Genomic DNA, 18022 nt, shown 5'->3' with positions numbered 1-18022 from the left:
GGCTACTGAAGGCAGGCTCGCTCAAATGGTTCGGAAACCACTGCCTGATGATGGCCAACCTGTTGACATTGTATGTCTTTTCCACCAATGTGCTTAAGCCACATCAGACTCTTTCACACTGGCTCCCCTTCATTGGAACCAATCTGGACACCGTGCTCTTCTGAGCCTTTCCGCCACCTCAGAGTCCATGACATTTGGAATATTATCCCGATGTTTTCGCACCTTAACCTGGTTCTCAGTGAGAACACCTTAGAGGCTTCTTAGCCGCCTGCAACCTGCGATTGGACCACACCTGGTGGCACGCATGCTCGAGAGTGGGATTTGAAGTCTCAGTCGGCTCAGCACCAAGGGAACCTTTCAGATTTCACTCCGGTATTGGAGGAGACTACGAAGACCTGTTGTGTTGGCTGCTTGACTGTAATTGGATCTGTGGCAGACCCCTGTCATTACACCATATATAGCTAATGATTGTACCCAATGCATCGTTGCTGGGTTGGGGGAGGTCCTCTGGGAGAGTGGAGATTAGAGGACTTTCGTCTTCGGCAGAAATCCACCATCACAACATCTTATTGGAGTCACTGGTGATTCGCTTTACACTGAAAGCGTTCCTTCTGACTATCAGGGATGAACAGGTGAAAGTTGTCACAAACAACAGCTGCACCATGCAGTACTGAAATAAACAGGGCGTAGTGGGATCATGGGTCTTGCTCCTTTGGAAGAGGGAGAATGTTCAGGGTATCTCCTTGGTCATGCAACACCTGGCAGGGTCATTAAATGCCTGGCCAGACAAACTTGCTGACACTGTCTTTCAGATCACAAATGGCAATTGCACTCTAATGTAGTACAGAGGATCTTCCAGCAATCCAGGCAACCCTGGCTTTATCTTTTCTCCACTGTAGAGTGTGTGCAGTGTCCAAACCGTTGTACATTGGCATTCCCAAGGTAGTTCTCCCTCAGAGATGTCTTTCACCTGCATTTGGGCTTGGTATTTCCTGCCTACCGTCCCGTCTCTATCTCTTATGCCCAGAGTTCTGAAAAATCTGGAAAGAATCTTTTTGTCACTGCCAAGAGTAGGCTCTCTCTGGGAGGTGTATATGGCTAAAGTGGAGTAAAGGAGTCCTGTATGCCTTTTCACCTCTGCCTTTTCTGCTTCAAGTTCTGAAGGAGCAATATGGGTGTGGTACCTTAAACTTCTGGCCATGAGCATCTGGCGGCCCCTGTGGGAGTCCCTATACTAAAACTCCTCATGCGGGCTGCTGGCAGCAATTTGTTGTATGGTGTTCTTTCCACAACATTTATCCTCCGATTATTGACACTAAAAACAACATTCTTTATTGCACGCAGTGTGCCAGGCTGCTGTGTGGGTTAGGGGTGGGCGGAACTCATGGAATTTGACCCTGCAAAATTCCACAGAGTTACATACAAACTCTGCGTGATTCTGTGGAGTTCCGCCAACAGGTGGAAATATGCACATCGTGCTGCTCTCGCTGCGATTTAGGACGAACAGCTCGTTCCACGTTGAACAATCGGCACAAACCGCACAAGAGAATGGGGTAATTGGAGTTGATTTTGCTGCCGCTCGAGTATGAGATCTACTCGAGAAGAAGTACTCTGAATGCGACTGTGCCGGCTCGTGACTGCCCATGTTAGAAAATCTCACTATAAATCGCGCTGGGGTGCCAAAAATGTGCTTGCATTTCTGTATCCTCGTGGGAGAATAAGTTGGCTGAATTTGAGTCACCCAAATTCTACCAATTCAATAAGTGGAATAAAACCTTCTGCCTGGGCCTAATGTGGGTGTCAGTCCATATGGCCACAAAACACTACTGCAAGATAGCCAAGTCCGGAAGGAGGGGCATTTTGCCTGTTGTGTCTTAAAGAATTTCCTTTAATATGAGCCTTTTTACAGACCCATCACCTACGGGCACAGGCTATTGCTTTGGTATCTGTTCACAAGGTGAGGAATCTGCAGCGAGAAGAATCCATCAAAAGAAAATGATACGACCTCCAGTGACGCTCTTTATTGTAGATATTCTAACCACAGATTCCGACGCGACCCGGACTTCTCCGCACATATCTCCTCCTATGATAGCTAATTATTCTTAACCTTGAGCGAAGCTTTAAAATCAACCGTAAATACAGCCTTTTAAATGAAATACGGCTGCTCTAGTTGACATGGTCTTTTGATGCTCACAGAACAACATTGCAGCCCGCCTAACTCCCAATAAAATGACTTGTTCTTTAATTTGGGACTGGACTCGGGTGCCCCTGGTCCAAAATCCCACCGGATAGTTGGCCAATAATATTTAGCTTTGATTTAAATAATTTAGGCTTTAAGCATTCAGTAGATTGATTTATAAAACAGTTTTCATATACTGTTGAACAGTTCAGTGTGCTTGAACTACAATGGCCTGCAGCTTTGTTGCCTTGAATTAATCAGTTTATTTGTCACAGGGGACCCTGCTGTTACACTGTGTGTTTCTTATTGGGAGTTCGTCTTGTTGATATAGGAAGAATCCTCAGTCGCAGTTGAACACTGCCCCTGGGGAGATTCTAGTGGGTACATTTAAACATATAACAGGTTCTTTTTCCACCATTAGCCTGTAAGCGGAGAGGGATTTGCTTGAACCTGGGGACAAGAAAGAATGGAACATCTAAAAGTGTTTCTCTAACGTTTGTATTTGTTTCTTTAGTGTCAGAACCTTCATGATTCAGAGCACCTGACGTGGCTCATAGTAAACCATGTTCAAGATCTGATAACCCTGTCCCACGAACCTCCGGTGCAAGATTTCATCAGCGCCATCCACAGAAACTCTGCGGCCAGCGGCCTTTTCATCCAGGCAATTCAGTCTCGCTGTGAAAATCTTGCCACGGTCAGTTTGGCATCATTTATACTTTTACAAGCATTACATGAAAAATATTTAGTTTGGCTGCAGAAAGTAGAATGTGTAATGTATTTATAATTTGATATTTTATTTACAGTTATTTCATGTGAAAAATAACATTTTTTTTATTGGTTATGTTTTAGCCCACATCTTTAAAGAAAACTCTTCAGTGCTTAGAGGGAATCCATCTCAGCCAGTCTGGTGCTGTTTTAATGTTGTATGTGGACAAATTTTTGTGTACTCCTTTCCGTGTGCTGGCTCGCATGGTTGACACACTCGCCTGCCGGCGCGTAGAAATGCTGTTGGCTGGAACTTTACAGGTACAAATGTGATAAGTGTGGGCACCAAAATCTGGTTTGAAAATTATTTTTAAAGACAAGGAAATTACTTTGTTTGAATTGTATGTACCTCATTTGAATTCCTTTTTGGACTACAGCAAAAAAAAATGTTTTTTTTTATAAGCAGTTGTAAATTAGATGGTATTGTATAGCAGCACTGTGGCATGTTTATTACATTGCACACACCCCGTTCCATGAGTGTAAGCACAATGAACAAAAAGATTATAACCCACAATGCTAGAACCTCACCAGTAAAGTCCTGGAGGGAGCTGGGAGACTGATCCACGAATTGTTCTTGCTACGGTGGAAATTAGATTTCGCTGCCTTGGAATTCATTAGTCAGACGTTTTTGGTCAGGTTTGACAGCTGCAGCTGTCAAAACAGACCTTTTCGGGTCAACAAAACTAAACTGAAGAAAAATTGACTCAGCATAGTCTCCCCTTCTTTTTACCAAAGTTCCAAAGAAGGAGTCTGACCTGGGACTGCTAAATTCAGTCAAATGAAAGTCGTTTAATATAAATACATAATTCAAAGACTGCTGCTGTGCCTGCGTGCGCATCCAAAAAACAATTGATGGACAGAATGCAGAACAATGTCATACATTCACCCCAGTAAAGAGATTTGGGCCTAAATCCATCGTTTGTGTTGCTTCGGGGTGTAGTTGATGCCTACTAAGTAACAGCACACGTAACAGGGGGTGTCCTCATGGGAGGTTACAAAATAAGACAAGGCTGTACTAAGGATGGACTGCTAAGCCTATTGATCAATGAAAAACCACAGTTTACAATGGACAGTGACACAAGCCAATGAAAAATATTGGCGGAGAGTGGGCAGAGCTTCAAGTCCATACCTGAATACAGCATGCCTCGCAGCGCAGTGCAGCGCATACGCTGCCCAGGCTCGACCTAAAAAGCTTTACGGAATACAGCTCCCACACTGGCAGGTATTTGAGACCTGAAAATGGCAGAATATTACTTAACAAAAAACCTGCTTTAGCCTTCAGATAAAACCTTAACTCCTATGAGGTATAGGTCACAATGTTAGAAACAGGAGGGTCAATACTGCTTATCATTCTACCGTGGTAAATATATCAAACCTAGCTTTTGAGATTATTGTTACTATTTTGTTGAAAGCTACAGTAACATCAGACTGTTTAAAATCCCCAGTAACATGCAGGGCTGTTAATGTAATTCCAGCAACAAGTATGGGTAACACAATCCGCACATTGATATGTTATAGTTTGCACAGAAAGACCAGGATTACATTTTTTGCAAAACAGTACAGGCACTTGCACTTTTAAAATTTGCCAAAATGTGCCTCTCCTTTTTTCACTCCTTTTCTCGGTTTGACAAAATCTCCTATTTCCTCAATTCCATGTTTATTCTATAACTAATACTGTTCTATTGCATGTTCCTTTGTCATCATCCCTCTGTAGCACAACACATTCAAAAAAACAATTGCCACTCATAAAGCACACTGGAAGGGGGGTTTGCAAAATATTTTAAAACCTGTAAATGCTTTTTTGTTTAAATGAAGAATGTTCACATTTCAAATTTAAATAAAGTAAGCGATTAACACTGCTGATGTTCTACAACAATATATTGCATTGGTTTATTGAAGTTTGTAAGAAAATGGTGATTTAATCCCTTTTTTAACTTACCATTGTTTGGGGTTTACTGTGATTGAGACCCAATAACTGTCTTACTCACTGTAAACTCTTTTAAAAGGGATTGAGAGCACTAGCTTACAGTGTCCGACACATAAACAAGGTGATGTAAGAGTCTCTTGATTTGTTGCCCATGAACAAATACACGGGCTGAGCAAGGAGGACCAATGCCCAGGTCAGCTCAGTATCTGCACACAGTCAGCCTGTGACAGAAGTGACCCTTCAGGGATTTATGCTTATAATGTGAGTGAACATTCATAGTGTAAGCCTGTAATCCTTCACTGAAAACGGTGGGTGCTTCACTGTATTATTCAGTATTATCGAAATCTGCACTAAAGTACAATTTCACTACAGTTAGGCCTAGAGACTCTGATAACACACCAGTTTTTGACTAAACATGAATCTCGGGTGTCATATTTGCACTCCTTCTGGCACTTGAAGATTTATCACATTTCTTTGATTCCCATCCTGATTAGATGCCTGACTTTTGTTCTCCTTGCTGTTAATTAAACTGCTGACCAGCCAGATGATCACCTGCATCCCCACACAATATGGCCATTTCTTATGGACACTTCTACCTGCAGATTCCTCACCTTCTGAATATCACACATCACACTGGATCCATAAACCTTCAATAACTGTCGTAGGCTGATGGATGGCGCCACCTCCACATAGGTGCAGAAAAAAAGTTTGCTCTCCATCAAGAGTTTCTCCAGAGAATCCGTTTCTTCACAAATCGTGGTACAGAGCTAGGGATATCCCCGAAAACATTTGTGCTTTAAGCCCTGTCTGGATTGTGACAAACAGATGTCCTTTACAAACCCTCACTTTGTCTGTGGTGCTTTTGGTCAGATGATCATTGTTGTTCCTGTTACTCCCGCTGCAGTATGCCCCCAATACCGTAAAAAAGACAGAGGAATAGCTCTTCATGGCTCTAGCCCGGCGCCATTGTCAGAGAGGACATTCTTCCAAGGCTAGTCTCAGTCTCTTTCTTCTTCATTCATCAAGGATACGAATCACCAAAAGCAGGACAGACAATGTAGTGCTTCTCCTCCAGGTAAATCTTTGTTTTTCCTCAGTGCCGGAGTTAAATTTCATTGCTCCTGAGGATCCTGGGCTGATGGCTCCATAGATTCCTCAGAGCCAAATTCTACAGTACCTCATCAGCTGCTGTCTTACCTAGAGTGTTCTGGTACCGACCTTTCTGCATTCCTTAACACAGTGTTCAACCTATTCCATTGGTTGGTAGTCCTTTCTGGAGCACAGTCATGCTCCATGAGACAATATGGGATGCCTTTCTTCATTCCTATGGCTCCCGCTTCGGACCACCTAGGACCTGTATGGGTTTTGACCGGCCGTCAGACTGAGGTTTACTTTTTTATCCATTGCACATTCTTAAATGATGCGGACTACAGGGAGGCCATACACTCCTAATAACACTCCAATTCATCAGAAAAGTCTAATTCGAGAAAGAAACACAAGAAGTTGAAGCATGTCTCTCCCTCATCCCATCACTCTTGTGCAGAACAATTGCAAGAACGTCAAGGTGCTCAGGCTCCTGGTGTCCTACGGAGGAAATAATTCCAAAGCTTATCCAGATGCAACCTGAATTCCTGGTTCTATCAGTGAAACTGCAACAAGATTAGACTTTCAAAAAGCCCATGCTGTGCATCTTTAGCACCCTTCTGACTCCAACCATCCGAGAGGCTCTGTGATGAACCCAACAAAACCTTTGCTGGTTATACCATTTACAACTTTTGGTGCAACCAGTCCAACCCTTTTCTGACTCAGACAGAAAACTACCACTTCATACAACACTTCACTTTCCTTTTGCCCCAGACTCTAAACACAGTCAATATGGTGATACTGGAGATGATGGGGAAGATGTATCCGATTATGACGACAAGTGCCATCTCTACATGGACCCCAGAAGATCAGTGGGCTAGACACTTCATTGAGCTCTGGGTTGAACTCTCCCCATGGCCCTTCCACAGAGGAATCAGATTCCTATTCCTATATAGTGGAGATCAGATGAGCTGCCAAAGTTTTAAACCTGCAACTCCCATCCATGGAAGTTAAGACTTATTTCCCAACGGAGGTCCTGCAACCTGAGCAGGCTTTCAAAGAACCGCTTCTCTGTTTCACTGAAGAGCTGATGAACACATTAATGAGCTCTAGGACCAAACCTGACTGTTACATGCCAGTAAATAGGCAAGTCGCCAAAAGACTCAGACCAGCCCCTGATGATCCTCCTTTCCTCATACAAAACCATATGCCTGAATATTTGCTGGTCCAAGCAACTACAAGCTATATTCCCTCTAATTCTGTTTCTATATGTGCAGCAAAGAAAGAGTGTCTGTGCACCACAGCCACGTTTGTGTGTGCTGACATTCAACAAATCACTAGGCAAGCAGATGTGTAAAAGCTACCTAGTGCTTTGATTTGATTCCAAGTATCCTTTGCCTTGGGGAGGCAAACGTCTATAAATTCATTCTTAAGCTGACCTGTCACCTCTAGCAGTTTTTTAACTTGAACAATTGAATATTTAAGATCCACCAGTGTGGATTTCACAGAAAAAAGGAAATAACACTATTACTTGTTCATTTTCAGATAATCTTAAGCTCTGGTACACCCTCTTGGAACTAATAAGGATAGTGAACCACCATGAAGCAAAAAATAACTAACTGCTCTCTAGCAAACATTTCATCAGGTGCAGTTGTGAAATTGGACAGAGGGAATTAAACACTCATGAGTGCCTAGAATAAATAATGAAACTATATACTGCCATGGTTCTACTTTTTCCAAACTCTGTCCCCTAATCTGCAAATATGTGACCCCTTTGAACTAAGCTTAATGCATCTTTATGATTTTATCAAATTTTCGTGGCTAAATAGGTGTAGTTCAGACAGTTACCACCTTGACTGTCACTATAGCTGATGCAACCCGATTTTTTTATTTTGTAGACATGTTTTTGTTTTTCACAGTACAGGCATATAATGGAGCACAACATTCTTTCATACTACCTCAAATGGAATATTGAGTGCAGTACATTGAAATGAGTACAGGCAGGCTGAATGAGAACTCGGTCAAACAAGAATAAGACATTCAACATTTTGTGCAGAAGAACACGGTGGTAGAGAACAGGGTAAAGCCATAAGATGTTGTCGGCCTCCGTTGTTCAGAGAAAAAATATATGGAGCTCGCAGGTATATTGTTTCGGAGTTAGATAAACACGAAACAGCAAACATAATTAGAAAACTTTGCCTTTCCATTGGTAGCATGGTGAATCATGTGTGATGATAAATAAATGCATAGTACCGGTGTTACGATCTAGAAGCCATGGAACTACGAGGGGGAGGGAGCAGGGACTGGCACAAGGGGGTGGAGGATGTGCTGATGCTATTGGAGAAGGAGCTGGGGGGCTCCCTTTGGGGTAGGTGGAACAGATGGAGGGGTGGGAAAGGGTGGCGCATAGAACAACACAAGGTGTCGTTTTGTTCGCTGTCTCAGAGGCTTGAGAAGAATCTGTCACTGACAGTAAGTAAGTACCGAGGTATTGCCATATGTCCTTCGCTCTGTAAGACGGAGGTTTTAGCGAGGCATGTATCTCCCTGGTGGTCACGCAATAAGCTAACCTGGACAGCAGTCCTTGACAGTGGGTAGGTGCAACATCTCAACTGGCAAGCAGGAGGGCCATCGCTACGTATCAACGGATGCTTTTTGGGAGATGTAGGATATTCTTTCATGATTACCCCCACTTTTTGCTAGTGTCAGTCTGTTTTTTTACTACTTTGACTGGTATTCTGCTAATCAGGACCCCAGTCACTGTGCTTCCACCTTAAATTTGACATGGTAATTACTTCTGTACCTCCACATTGGCTACTGGTGTACCCTTATAAGTCCCTAGTCTTTGGTACAAAGGTACCCAGGACATAGGTCAACCAGGGTTCTCACATGGGCTACAGCGTGTATTATGCCACCCATGAGAAACCACTCAAACTGCGACTACAGGCCCCTGCAATTGCAGCCTGTGTAAGTTGGTGCTAGCCCCACTTATGACCGATATAAGCTTTCTTATATCTGAGGTCACTACACTTAAAACCTATAAGTCAATCATGAAGGCAGGGGTGCTTGGCTATAAGTGTGAGGGTGCCCCTGAATGAGCAGGACACCCTTACAAACTCCGGAGTCGATTATCCAGGCTTTTGTAAGTGTTGTCAGCCATTTTAATACATAGTGGACATCAGTCATTACGAGATGTCTAACTATATAGTGGCTGAACCGAACCCGGTCATGTTTGGTATCAAACATGTTTGAATGATACCCCAACACTGATTCCAGTATTGGAAGTATGATCCCATGTATTGGGTGCCTCCCTTGAGGTACCCCCTGTACTCCAGTTGCTGCATTTCAGGGTCTGACAGCAAGCTAGTGCTGCTGCCAACCACAGACAACATTCTGCCCTCCTGCTGCTGAGGCAAGCTCGAGCAGGGGAAGGTAGAACAATGGGTTTCTTGTCTCAGGGAGATGTGACCACCTCCCCCAGACAGGATTTAGTGTATTGGGCGGGGTGGGGGTGTTTGTCAGCACCACCAGACTGCTTTGAAGGGCACATTTGGTGCCCTTCTTGCATACTCGAGTTGTAACCAGTTCGGGTAGCTCTTGGCTCCTGATCTGGTGCGAAACTGGACAAAAGACATGGGAATATTCTCCCAAATGTCCAGCCCCTCCTCTGTGATGGACCCTTGAGTTGTTCCTACCCTTTCCCTAGGGTACTTAAGGGCTTACCTGTGGGTGGCTCTTCGGATTCCTCGTGGGACAAGACTCAAACCTGAAACTCAGTCACTCTTCGACCCTCTGGACACTTTGACTTCACTGGACTTTGCCTGGAATTGAGGCTGCATCAAGTAAGACTCCTTCTGCTCCTGATCTCGCTGTTCTGCAAGTCTTATTTGTTGTCTGTGCTTCTTCCAGGATCTTCAACAGACCTGTGGGCATCAAGGATATCCGAAATAATCTCCCTTGGAGTGAAGGAGTCACTTCCCTGCATCTGCAGGCACAGTAATGTAGTTGACCGGTCTGCTGCTCCTTAAGTCCCACGGACTTCGAAAGGCTCAGCAACACAGGTGTTGGTTCTGCAACTCCCTTAAGGCCTGAAGTGTCCTTTAGCAAGTTTGAGGCTAGTATCCCTCGTCGGAAATCGCTGGGACCGACCCCCTGTGTTGTGTACCTTGTTGACGTGCCGTTGCCAAAGCTTGCAGACTCTGCACTCCAAAGGTCTTTGGGCTACAAGAAGCTCCAGCCTCCAGCATCTTTCTGGCAAGATCAGCGTCCTCATCACATCCTCTGCACTTTGGGCCTTCATATTTGGTGAGCAGCTTCAGATCCTCTTGTGACTCCTGTGCTGTTGGCCTGTGCATACTCCTCAGGGTCTTCTCCTGCTTCAGTGGGCTCCCCTGCTTGCTCATGCCTGCTCTGACTCTCCTGCTTGTGGTGAGTTTCTTGGACCTTGCTGGTCTTAACGTTGCCCCTTCTTTGCTTTTCACGCCTGTTGCAGTTACCAGGGCTTGTTGGTGCTCCCACCAGACACCGACCAACTGGTTCACGATTTCTGACATGGGACAGCTCATTAATGGATCCCTGTCTTCAAAAGCATCACCTGGCCCCCACAGCTGCAGCGACAAGGTCACTGTCATCACTCCTGCATCTACGGACATCTGTGGGCATTGATTTTCCTTTCCTCCTGGTCACCTCCGCGTGGCATCGACTCTGTCCCCTCTGCTTGCAGGTTCTTCAATTCAAGAATCCACCCTTGGATTCCACCGGACTCTTGCACCTTCTTTGCCAGCTGCATCTTTACTGAATTCCTCCATTGTGGTCTACGGCGGTTTCAACATCACTTCGCACCTATTCACCCAGCTACCCTCATGTGGGTATCCTGATTCCTGGGGTATCCAAGGGTGGGGTCACTCTCCAACCTTTCTGTATTCCACAGGATTTCTTCAGGGTCCACTGGGAAAGGTCCTTCTTCTTCAAAACTGCAACCTCAACTTTCCTGTTGACTTTTGAGTTTGTGACTGTGTTTCCACTCTGCCCGCTGCTGGCTACTTGGTTGGTTCCTTGTGTCACCAGCTCTTCTGAGTCTGAGTTTCACCTCCATGTCCACCCTGAGGCATGGAGGAAACATCATGCCATACTGGAGGCCCAGCTTTTTGAGAACCACCTTAACAAAATTGAATTTGCGATGAGCATCCTTAACTGCTATAGTAAAGTCTGGGAAAAGCGAGATCTCTGATCCTTGCCAAGGTAGTGGACCATTCTCTTGTTCCAGACTGAGGGCCACGTCATGGTCCTGGAAATTAAGCAGTTGGGCAATGAGTGGCCTGGCAGGGCATCCGGGGTTTGGGTGTAGGCCCAAGGAGCGATGCAGACGCTCCACCATGAACGTGGATATGAAGTGCTGTCAGCCCATCAGGTCTGTTAGTAACTTCTCAATGAAGAGATCCATGCGTCTGGTGACTCAGCGACCCCCATGATGCGCAAGTTATTACGCCATCCCCTGACCTCAAGATCTTTGTTTTTCATAGCTACGGTCTTCAACAATTTCTCCACTCTCTCTGCTCCATCCTCAAGACTTAAAACCCTCTCCTCCTCAGTGTCCAATCTAGATGCATGCCTATTGAGGCGTTTGGTCATAGTATCGAGGTGTCCAGTGTGGGCATGAAATCTGCCATCCATAGCACTAGAACTGGCTCTCAATTCCGCCATAATGGCATCTGCTCCAGATATTTTTGCTGTTTCAGGGCCCCCATCTGTCAAGGCTGCGGGCTCCACGGTGTCAGACTGTTTAGGCTTGTTGAAGGCAAGCTTCCGTTGTTTAGGATAAACCTTAACCATAACTGGAGGGGAGGGCTGAGTGGTAGTTCTACAGCGTGAGGCTGAACTGGGGCACACACTGGATGCTTGCAAGCTGACCTCTAGTGATAGGAAGGATGGTAAAGAAGCCCTACCGGTGTAACGAACAGGGTGAGCAACTGAATCGAGCAGGCTCTGAGTGAGTAGGCAGGTAGTGTCAAAAAAGGCCTTCACAGTGCCAAAGAGGTAGGCACATGGAGATGTACGGAAGCCAGGGGTAGTCAGACCTTCTGTGCCAAATTAGGGGAATGCCTCTCCATGCAACAGTACAATGTCAAGCCATACGATAAGGAGAGGCATCCTACCATGCAAAGGAGTGATTCCAGTAGTGGTGGTTATCCAGGCTGCGTCACGCTGCTGGACCCTTGGTGGCTGAAGTTAGGAGGGAGTGTATGGATCAGAGAGGGGGGTTCTTGTGTAGCGTTGCTCCACCCAGTGTCTCACAGCGTGTTTCTGTAGAGGCCGAGGAAGCAAATCTTGTTGAGGCATCTGACCCCCACACCCAACGGGGGCACGCAGGAGCAACAATGCTGCCATCAGCCAGGTGTCAGAAGGCCACAACAGCCAAGACAGAACCACAGCGATTTTTCCCCCTGAAGAAAGGGGCCCGCCTCCACCAGTGCCCCTGGATGAGGGTGAGTAAGGCACTTGGGGGCACATCCCGCCTCAGAAACAATATGAGCGGTCCAAGCGATTGCCCCGTCGGGTCGATGTAGGCATGGAGAGGATTGTGGTCAGGCCACCGGGCCCTCACAAAGCAGTGAGTGCCTCACAGAGCAGTAGAAGATCTATTCCAGCGCCCCAGCTGCGCAGCCCGACCACCCTGGGCATGCCGCACGTATACGGCCGCACTGCTCCTGCAAAGCTGCAAAGGGAAGACTGCTCGATCTGCATCAGCCTGATCCACAGGGTAATGATCTCTCAGGAGGCGGCTATCTGGAGGCAGCGGGCAGGCGTAGGTCAGCAATCAGGGACAGCAGGATTCCCCGGACCACACAAGTCCAACGGGGTGCCCACGAGCAGGGAGTCCCACAGGGTAGGCGCAGCAACCCCGGGGTGGAACGCAGCTCACTTCCTATGAGCCTTGGAGGCACATGCGAAGGGCTGAGGGGTCGTAGACAGCAGATCGGGCTCCAGTTAGAAAGGGAGAAAGACAGGTGATCCAGTGGCCCCAGCATGTTAGGCCTGCCCCCTCTCTCTGTCACAGCGGGTCCTCCACCTCACTGTATCTGCGTAGTGTACGCCTCCATTTCTGCACATCCAGAACCCGGTGTACTAGGAGTGTTTGACTGATGGTTTAATGCAAGGCAGTATCATGATGGATGCAGATATAAGCCCCTTCCAGCAACCTCCCTGGCCAAGTCGCTGGAGCTTCAGTGCAGTGCAGCCATCTTGGTCTGCAGCTAGGCCATGTAGAGTGGTTACACCGGGTCTAGCGTCCATAGGAAAGCATAGGATAAGTCATGTTAGACTATGAGTTCTAGGGCCCTTCCCAGAGAACCCCAAAGGGACCACCTGGATCAAGAAAGGTTGGAGATTCACCCTACCCGCAGACACCCAGAAGATACAGATACTTGTACCAGGGAGCCCGGGTTCATAGGAGCGAAGTGGGGTAAGAAACCTAGGTAGACGCCAATGGAGGGTCATGGAAGTTCAGCAGTTACAGCGTCTCTTAGACCAGGTCGGTGGAACCAGGATGAAGAATCCTGATGACAATAACCTGAAAGCAGAAGGGACAGAATCCAAACCCCCGGAGGAAACCAGGAGGCCCAGGAGCACAATACCCACCCTAGTTGGAGGTTCTTGGTGTAGCACAATGATAAGAGACAGTAACTGTGAAGACCACCGATGTTGGAGGAGCCCTGGAGCCTTTCACAAGCTGTCTCACGATGGTTGATGAGTGCAGGAAGGTAAGTGGCCGGCAGGACCTCCAACAAGCCTTGGCAAATGTAAACAATGGTCTGTGGGAGAAGTTGCTTGGATGCAGACCAGCAAGGTCTGTGAGAATAACCCAGACAGGATAACTCAGAACTGGCCCTCAGCACACAGGAGAGCCAGCAGGAATCGTTGGAGTCCCCTTGAGAACCCTCTGGCTGCAGGCACAGGAGGTCGCAAGGAAGCCCCAGCAGCACAAAGGAGATTAGGGCCCACATTGCAGCGGATGCAGGCAGGGCAACATTCTTGGAGCTGTGCAGTGCTGGAGGTAGGGGATGCTTGAAGATTGAAGATCTCCTGTGAAGTGAGCCAACAATCCTTGGCTACAACAAACAGACACTGTGCACAGGGAGGCGGTCTAAGTTGGTTGGAGAGGGATTACAGGCTCCCAACTTGCAGGGAAGACTAGTCAGGCCTCTGGAGAATCAAGAATCCTACACCTGTGTTGCAAAGCTGAGCGATGTCCATGGGACAACAGGATCAGCAAACCAGTTGTCGACGTAGAGGTGCCTGCGGATGCAGGGAGGTGACACCTTCACTTCAAGGGAGATTCCTTCAGGCTAAGATGCAGGATGGGACCTTGGTGACTCGGAGGATGCACAACCACAGAGCTGCAGATCTTTGGAGAATCACAGGGACGAAGGTGCAGCAGGATTCTTTCTACCTGAAGCAGCCCTGTCGTGAGTCCTGGCTCGAAGAACAGCAGAGTTCCAGTGTCCATCAGCAGATGAGTCTTTGAACAATCTTCAGACGACAGGCAGTCCGTGTCCGTTCCAGAAGTTATCGGGACGAATATAAGGACCACCCTCAGGGGAGCCCTTCAGCAACCCTAAAAAGGGGAAGGACCTCTTCTATGGTGACCCACCGATCAGCGGGCTTAGGGATGCTACTCAGTTGTCCTTGCCAGTCATATGCCCCCTGGGGCCAAGATTCAACATGGCAGAATTAAGTTGCCACCTGGAGGAGCTCTGGGGCACCTCCCTGTGGAGGAGCTCGGCAAGGGGGTGGTCACTCCCATGTCCTATGTGTTAGAGACCTGTCGGTGATAATTGCGCTCTACAAATGTAAAAATACATACATACATACATACATACATACATACATACATACATACTTTTCACACCAGAGCGAGATCCAAATGTGCCTTTCAATGCGGTCTATTGGATCTCGGAAGCCCCCCTCCCTACTTAATTCTAAAGGAGAGGTGGTCACACCTCACCTTTACAGGACATCCTTTGTTCAACTTCCCTTGCCAGAGTTAGACTAATCAGCAGGGGTTCAGAACCCTGTCTGAGGCCGGCATCAACACTGGCTGGTAGGCAGACCCTGTAAGGCTACACAGGTAGGTATTGGGGTGGGGGTGCTCTAAGGTGCCTCTCAGTACATGTTATCATGCAACTAACACTGGACTCAATGTAGTTGAATGATTCAGACATGTTTGATACCAAACATGACCAGGTTCAGGTAGCTATGATGTGGCTGGACATTTTGCATGCCAGTGTCCACTGCATTCCTTAAAATGCTATCCCTCACTTTCTGTGTTTACCTTATTGCATTTGAAGTATTGTGTTTATATCTCCAGGTAAGAGATATACCAATGTGTAATAAATACAATTATTTTTATATATACACTGTGTGGTTCTTTGTCGTTTAACCTGCACCTTATGATCAGACAGGTAAAACAAGCTGCTTAACACTCCTCCTGGATAAGCCTGAAGGCTGCGCTCCACAGCTATAACTTAGAGAGTTTTCTACGGTTATCTAAGACGACTAAAATAACCATAAAGGTTGCCTGGATTAGTGCAAGATGCATCACTTAAATAAGTGTGCATCATATAATAAACCAGCCTCCTACATCTGGTAAGTACTTTGTACACCCCACACTTGGCATACCGGGGTACCACTGTTAGGCCCTAGTATATGGTACTGAGGTACCCAGGGCATTGGTACACCAGTGGTTTTCCATGAGCTGCAGCATGTATTAAGACACCCATAGGAGTCCATGCAAACTGTGTCTGTGAAGCTGCCATTGCAGTCTGCGTGACAGCGTGCATGCACCATTCACTTCAATTATAAGGTTTCCCCTGTTTCCTGTCAATGCACTTAAAACCTATAAGTCACCCTTAAAGTAGGCCCTTCAGTTCAAGGGCAATGTGCATAGTTCTAAATGTGTGGGTACCCCTGCTCGAGCAGAGGTACCCTTACAAAGCTCTTGCTCCATTTTCTGGGCCTCTGTAGAAGAAGGTGAAGAAGTCCAATGGAATCCAAGGGGATATTCAGGAAGAGAAGAACCTGTAAGCAGAGGGGCAGAGTCTATACCACTCAAACATGACCAAGAAGCACGAAGACACAATGCCCACCGATATCGGGAGGTTCTGGAGAGTCGACAGTGACCTTGTCGCTGCAGCTTTAAAGACCAGTTGAAGCCCAGGAGCCGTTCATGAGCTGTCCAACGTCGGTTATCAGTGGCCAGAAGTCTGTGTCTGGCGGGAGAACCAACAATACTTGGTAGCCAAAATTGGCGTTGAAAAGTAAAAATGAACGACGTTGGGACCAGCAAGGTCCAAGTGACTCGCTAACAGCTGGATAGTCAGAGCAGGCCATGAACATGCAGGGGAGCCCACTGAAGCAGTAGAAGACCCTCAGAAGGTCTCACAGGTCGATGGCACAGGAGTCACAAGAGAACCTCGAGCAGCTCACCAAGAAGGAATGCCCCGGTGAGAGGTTACGGTGAGGACACTGTACTTGGCAGGAACAATTACGGAGGCTGGAGCTTCTCGTAGCCCGAAGATCTCTGGAATATAGAGCCAACAAGTCCTGGCAGCAGCAAGTTGACGCCCTGCACAGGGGTGATCCCAGTGGTTCCGACGAGGGACACTGGCTTCAAAATTGCTGAGAGGACAGCGCAGGTCTCAAAGGAGTTGCAGAGCCACTACCTGTGTTGCTGGGCCTTGTGAAGTCAGTGGGATGTCTTAATCACCAGACCTTTCAGCTTGGTTGTGGTGCCTGCAGATGCAGGGAAGTGACTCCTTCACTCCAAGGGAGATTACTTCAGGTGTCTTTGATACCCACAGGTCTGGTAAAGATCCTGGAGGAAACACAGGCACAGACGACAAAGAAGACTTGCAGAACAGTGAGACCAGGAGCAGCAGGAGTCTTTCTAGATGCAGTCTCAGTTCCAGGGGAAGTCCAGCGAAGTCCAATTGCCCATACTAATAAATCGTGACATGGTTTCAATCTTGAGTTGTCCACAACATATCTGAGGACCTACCCACAGGTAAGCCATTAAATACCCTAGGAAAAGAGAGAGAATAGTCTCACAACAGAGTAAGGAGCCAAGGGCTCCCTGAACTGGTTCAATCTGGAGTACGCAAGAAGGACACCAAATGGGCCCTTTAAAGCTGTCTGGTGGCGCTGGCAAGCTCCCCAACCGCAGCCCAATACACTAAGTCCTGTCTGGGAGGTGGTCACAACTCCCCGTGACAAGAAACCTATTGTCCTGCCTTCCCCTGCTCAAGCTTGGCTCAGCAGCAGGAGGGCAGAATCGTGCCTGTGGCCGGCAGCAGCACTATCTGGCTGTCAGACCCTGAAAGGCGGTTACAGCGTACCCCAAGGGAGCCTCCCAGTACAAGGGATCATATTTCCAACACCAGAATCGGTTTTGGGGTATGATTCCAACATTTTTAATACTAAACATGACCAGCGCAGGCACTATGTAGTTAGAATTCTCGTAATGACTTGATGTCTGTACACTATATGTATCAAAATGGCTGACCACACTTACAAAGCCTGGAGAATCGACTCCGGGGTTTGTATGGATGTCCTGCTCATCCAGGGACACCCTCACACTTATAACCAAACACCCTGCCCTCAGGACTGAAGAGCCTGCCATTAGGTTTAAGGTGCAGTGACCTCAGATGTAAGGAAACTTATATCTGTAGTGAGAGGTACACCTATGGGTGGCACAATACATGCTGCAGCCCATGGGAGACCCCTGATATACCTATGTCCTGGGTACCTTAGTACCATAGACTAGGGACTTGCAAGGGTACACCTGTAGCCAATTGTCGATGTGCAGATGTACTTACCATGGTCAATTTAGAGAGGAAGCACAGTAACTGGGTTACTGATTTGCTGGATCACAATCAGACAAGGTCAAAACCACACTGACACTAGGCAAAAAGTGAGGTTAACCATGCTAAAAGGATCCTACCTTGCTACACCAGAGAATTTAGAGGCGAGAGCACTTCCACTTGGGTCCTGGTTATGAGGATCCCAGTAAC

The 18022-nt window shown here is 47.1% G+C and overlaps 1 protein-coding gene across 2 annotated transcripts in view; it reads left to right on the top strand.

Annotated features, from left to right (window-relative positions):
* HTT (huntingtin) overlaps positions 1-18022 on the top strand; it is a 2178328-nt gene that overhangs the window by 1316758 nt on the left and 843548 nt on the right. For both annotated transcript variants that reach the window (XM_086964158.1, XM_086964157.1), the window contains 2 exons: positions 2694-2873; positions 3029-3205. In XM_086964158.1, coding sequence (XP_086820284.1) covers positions 2694-2873; positions 3029-3205 — 357 coding nt within the window. The remainder of the gene's footprint in view (positions 1-2693; positions 2874-3028; positions 3206-18022) is intronic.

This window comes from Lissotriton vulgaris, chromosome 3_2 (assembly GCF_964263255.1).
Source record: "Lissotriton vulgaris chromosome 3_2, aLisVul1.2, whole genome shotgun sequence".
NCBI lineage: Eukaryota > Metazoa > Chordata > Amphibia > Caudata > Salamandridae > Lissotriton > Lissotriton vulgaris.
This window is presented reverse-complemented; position numbering and strand designations above follow the sequence as displayed.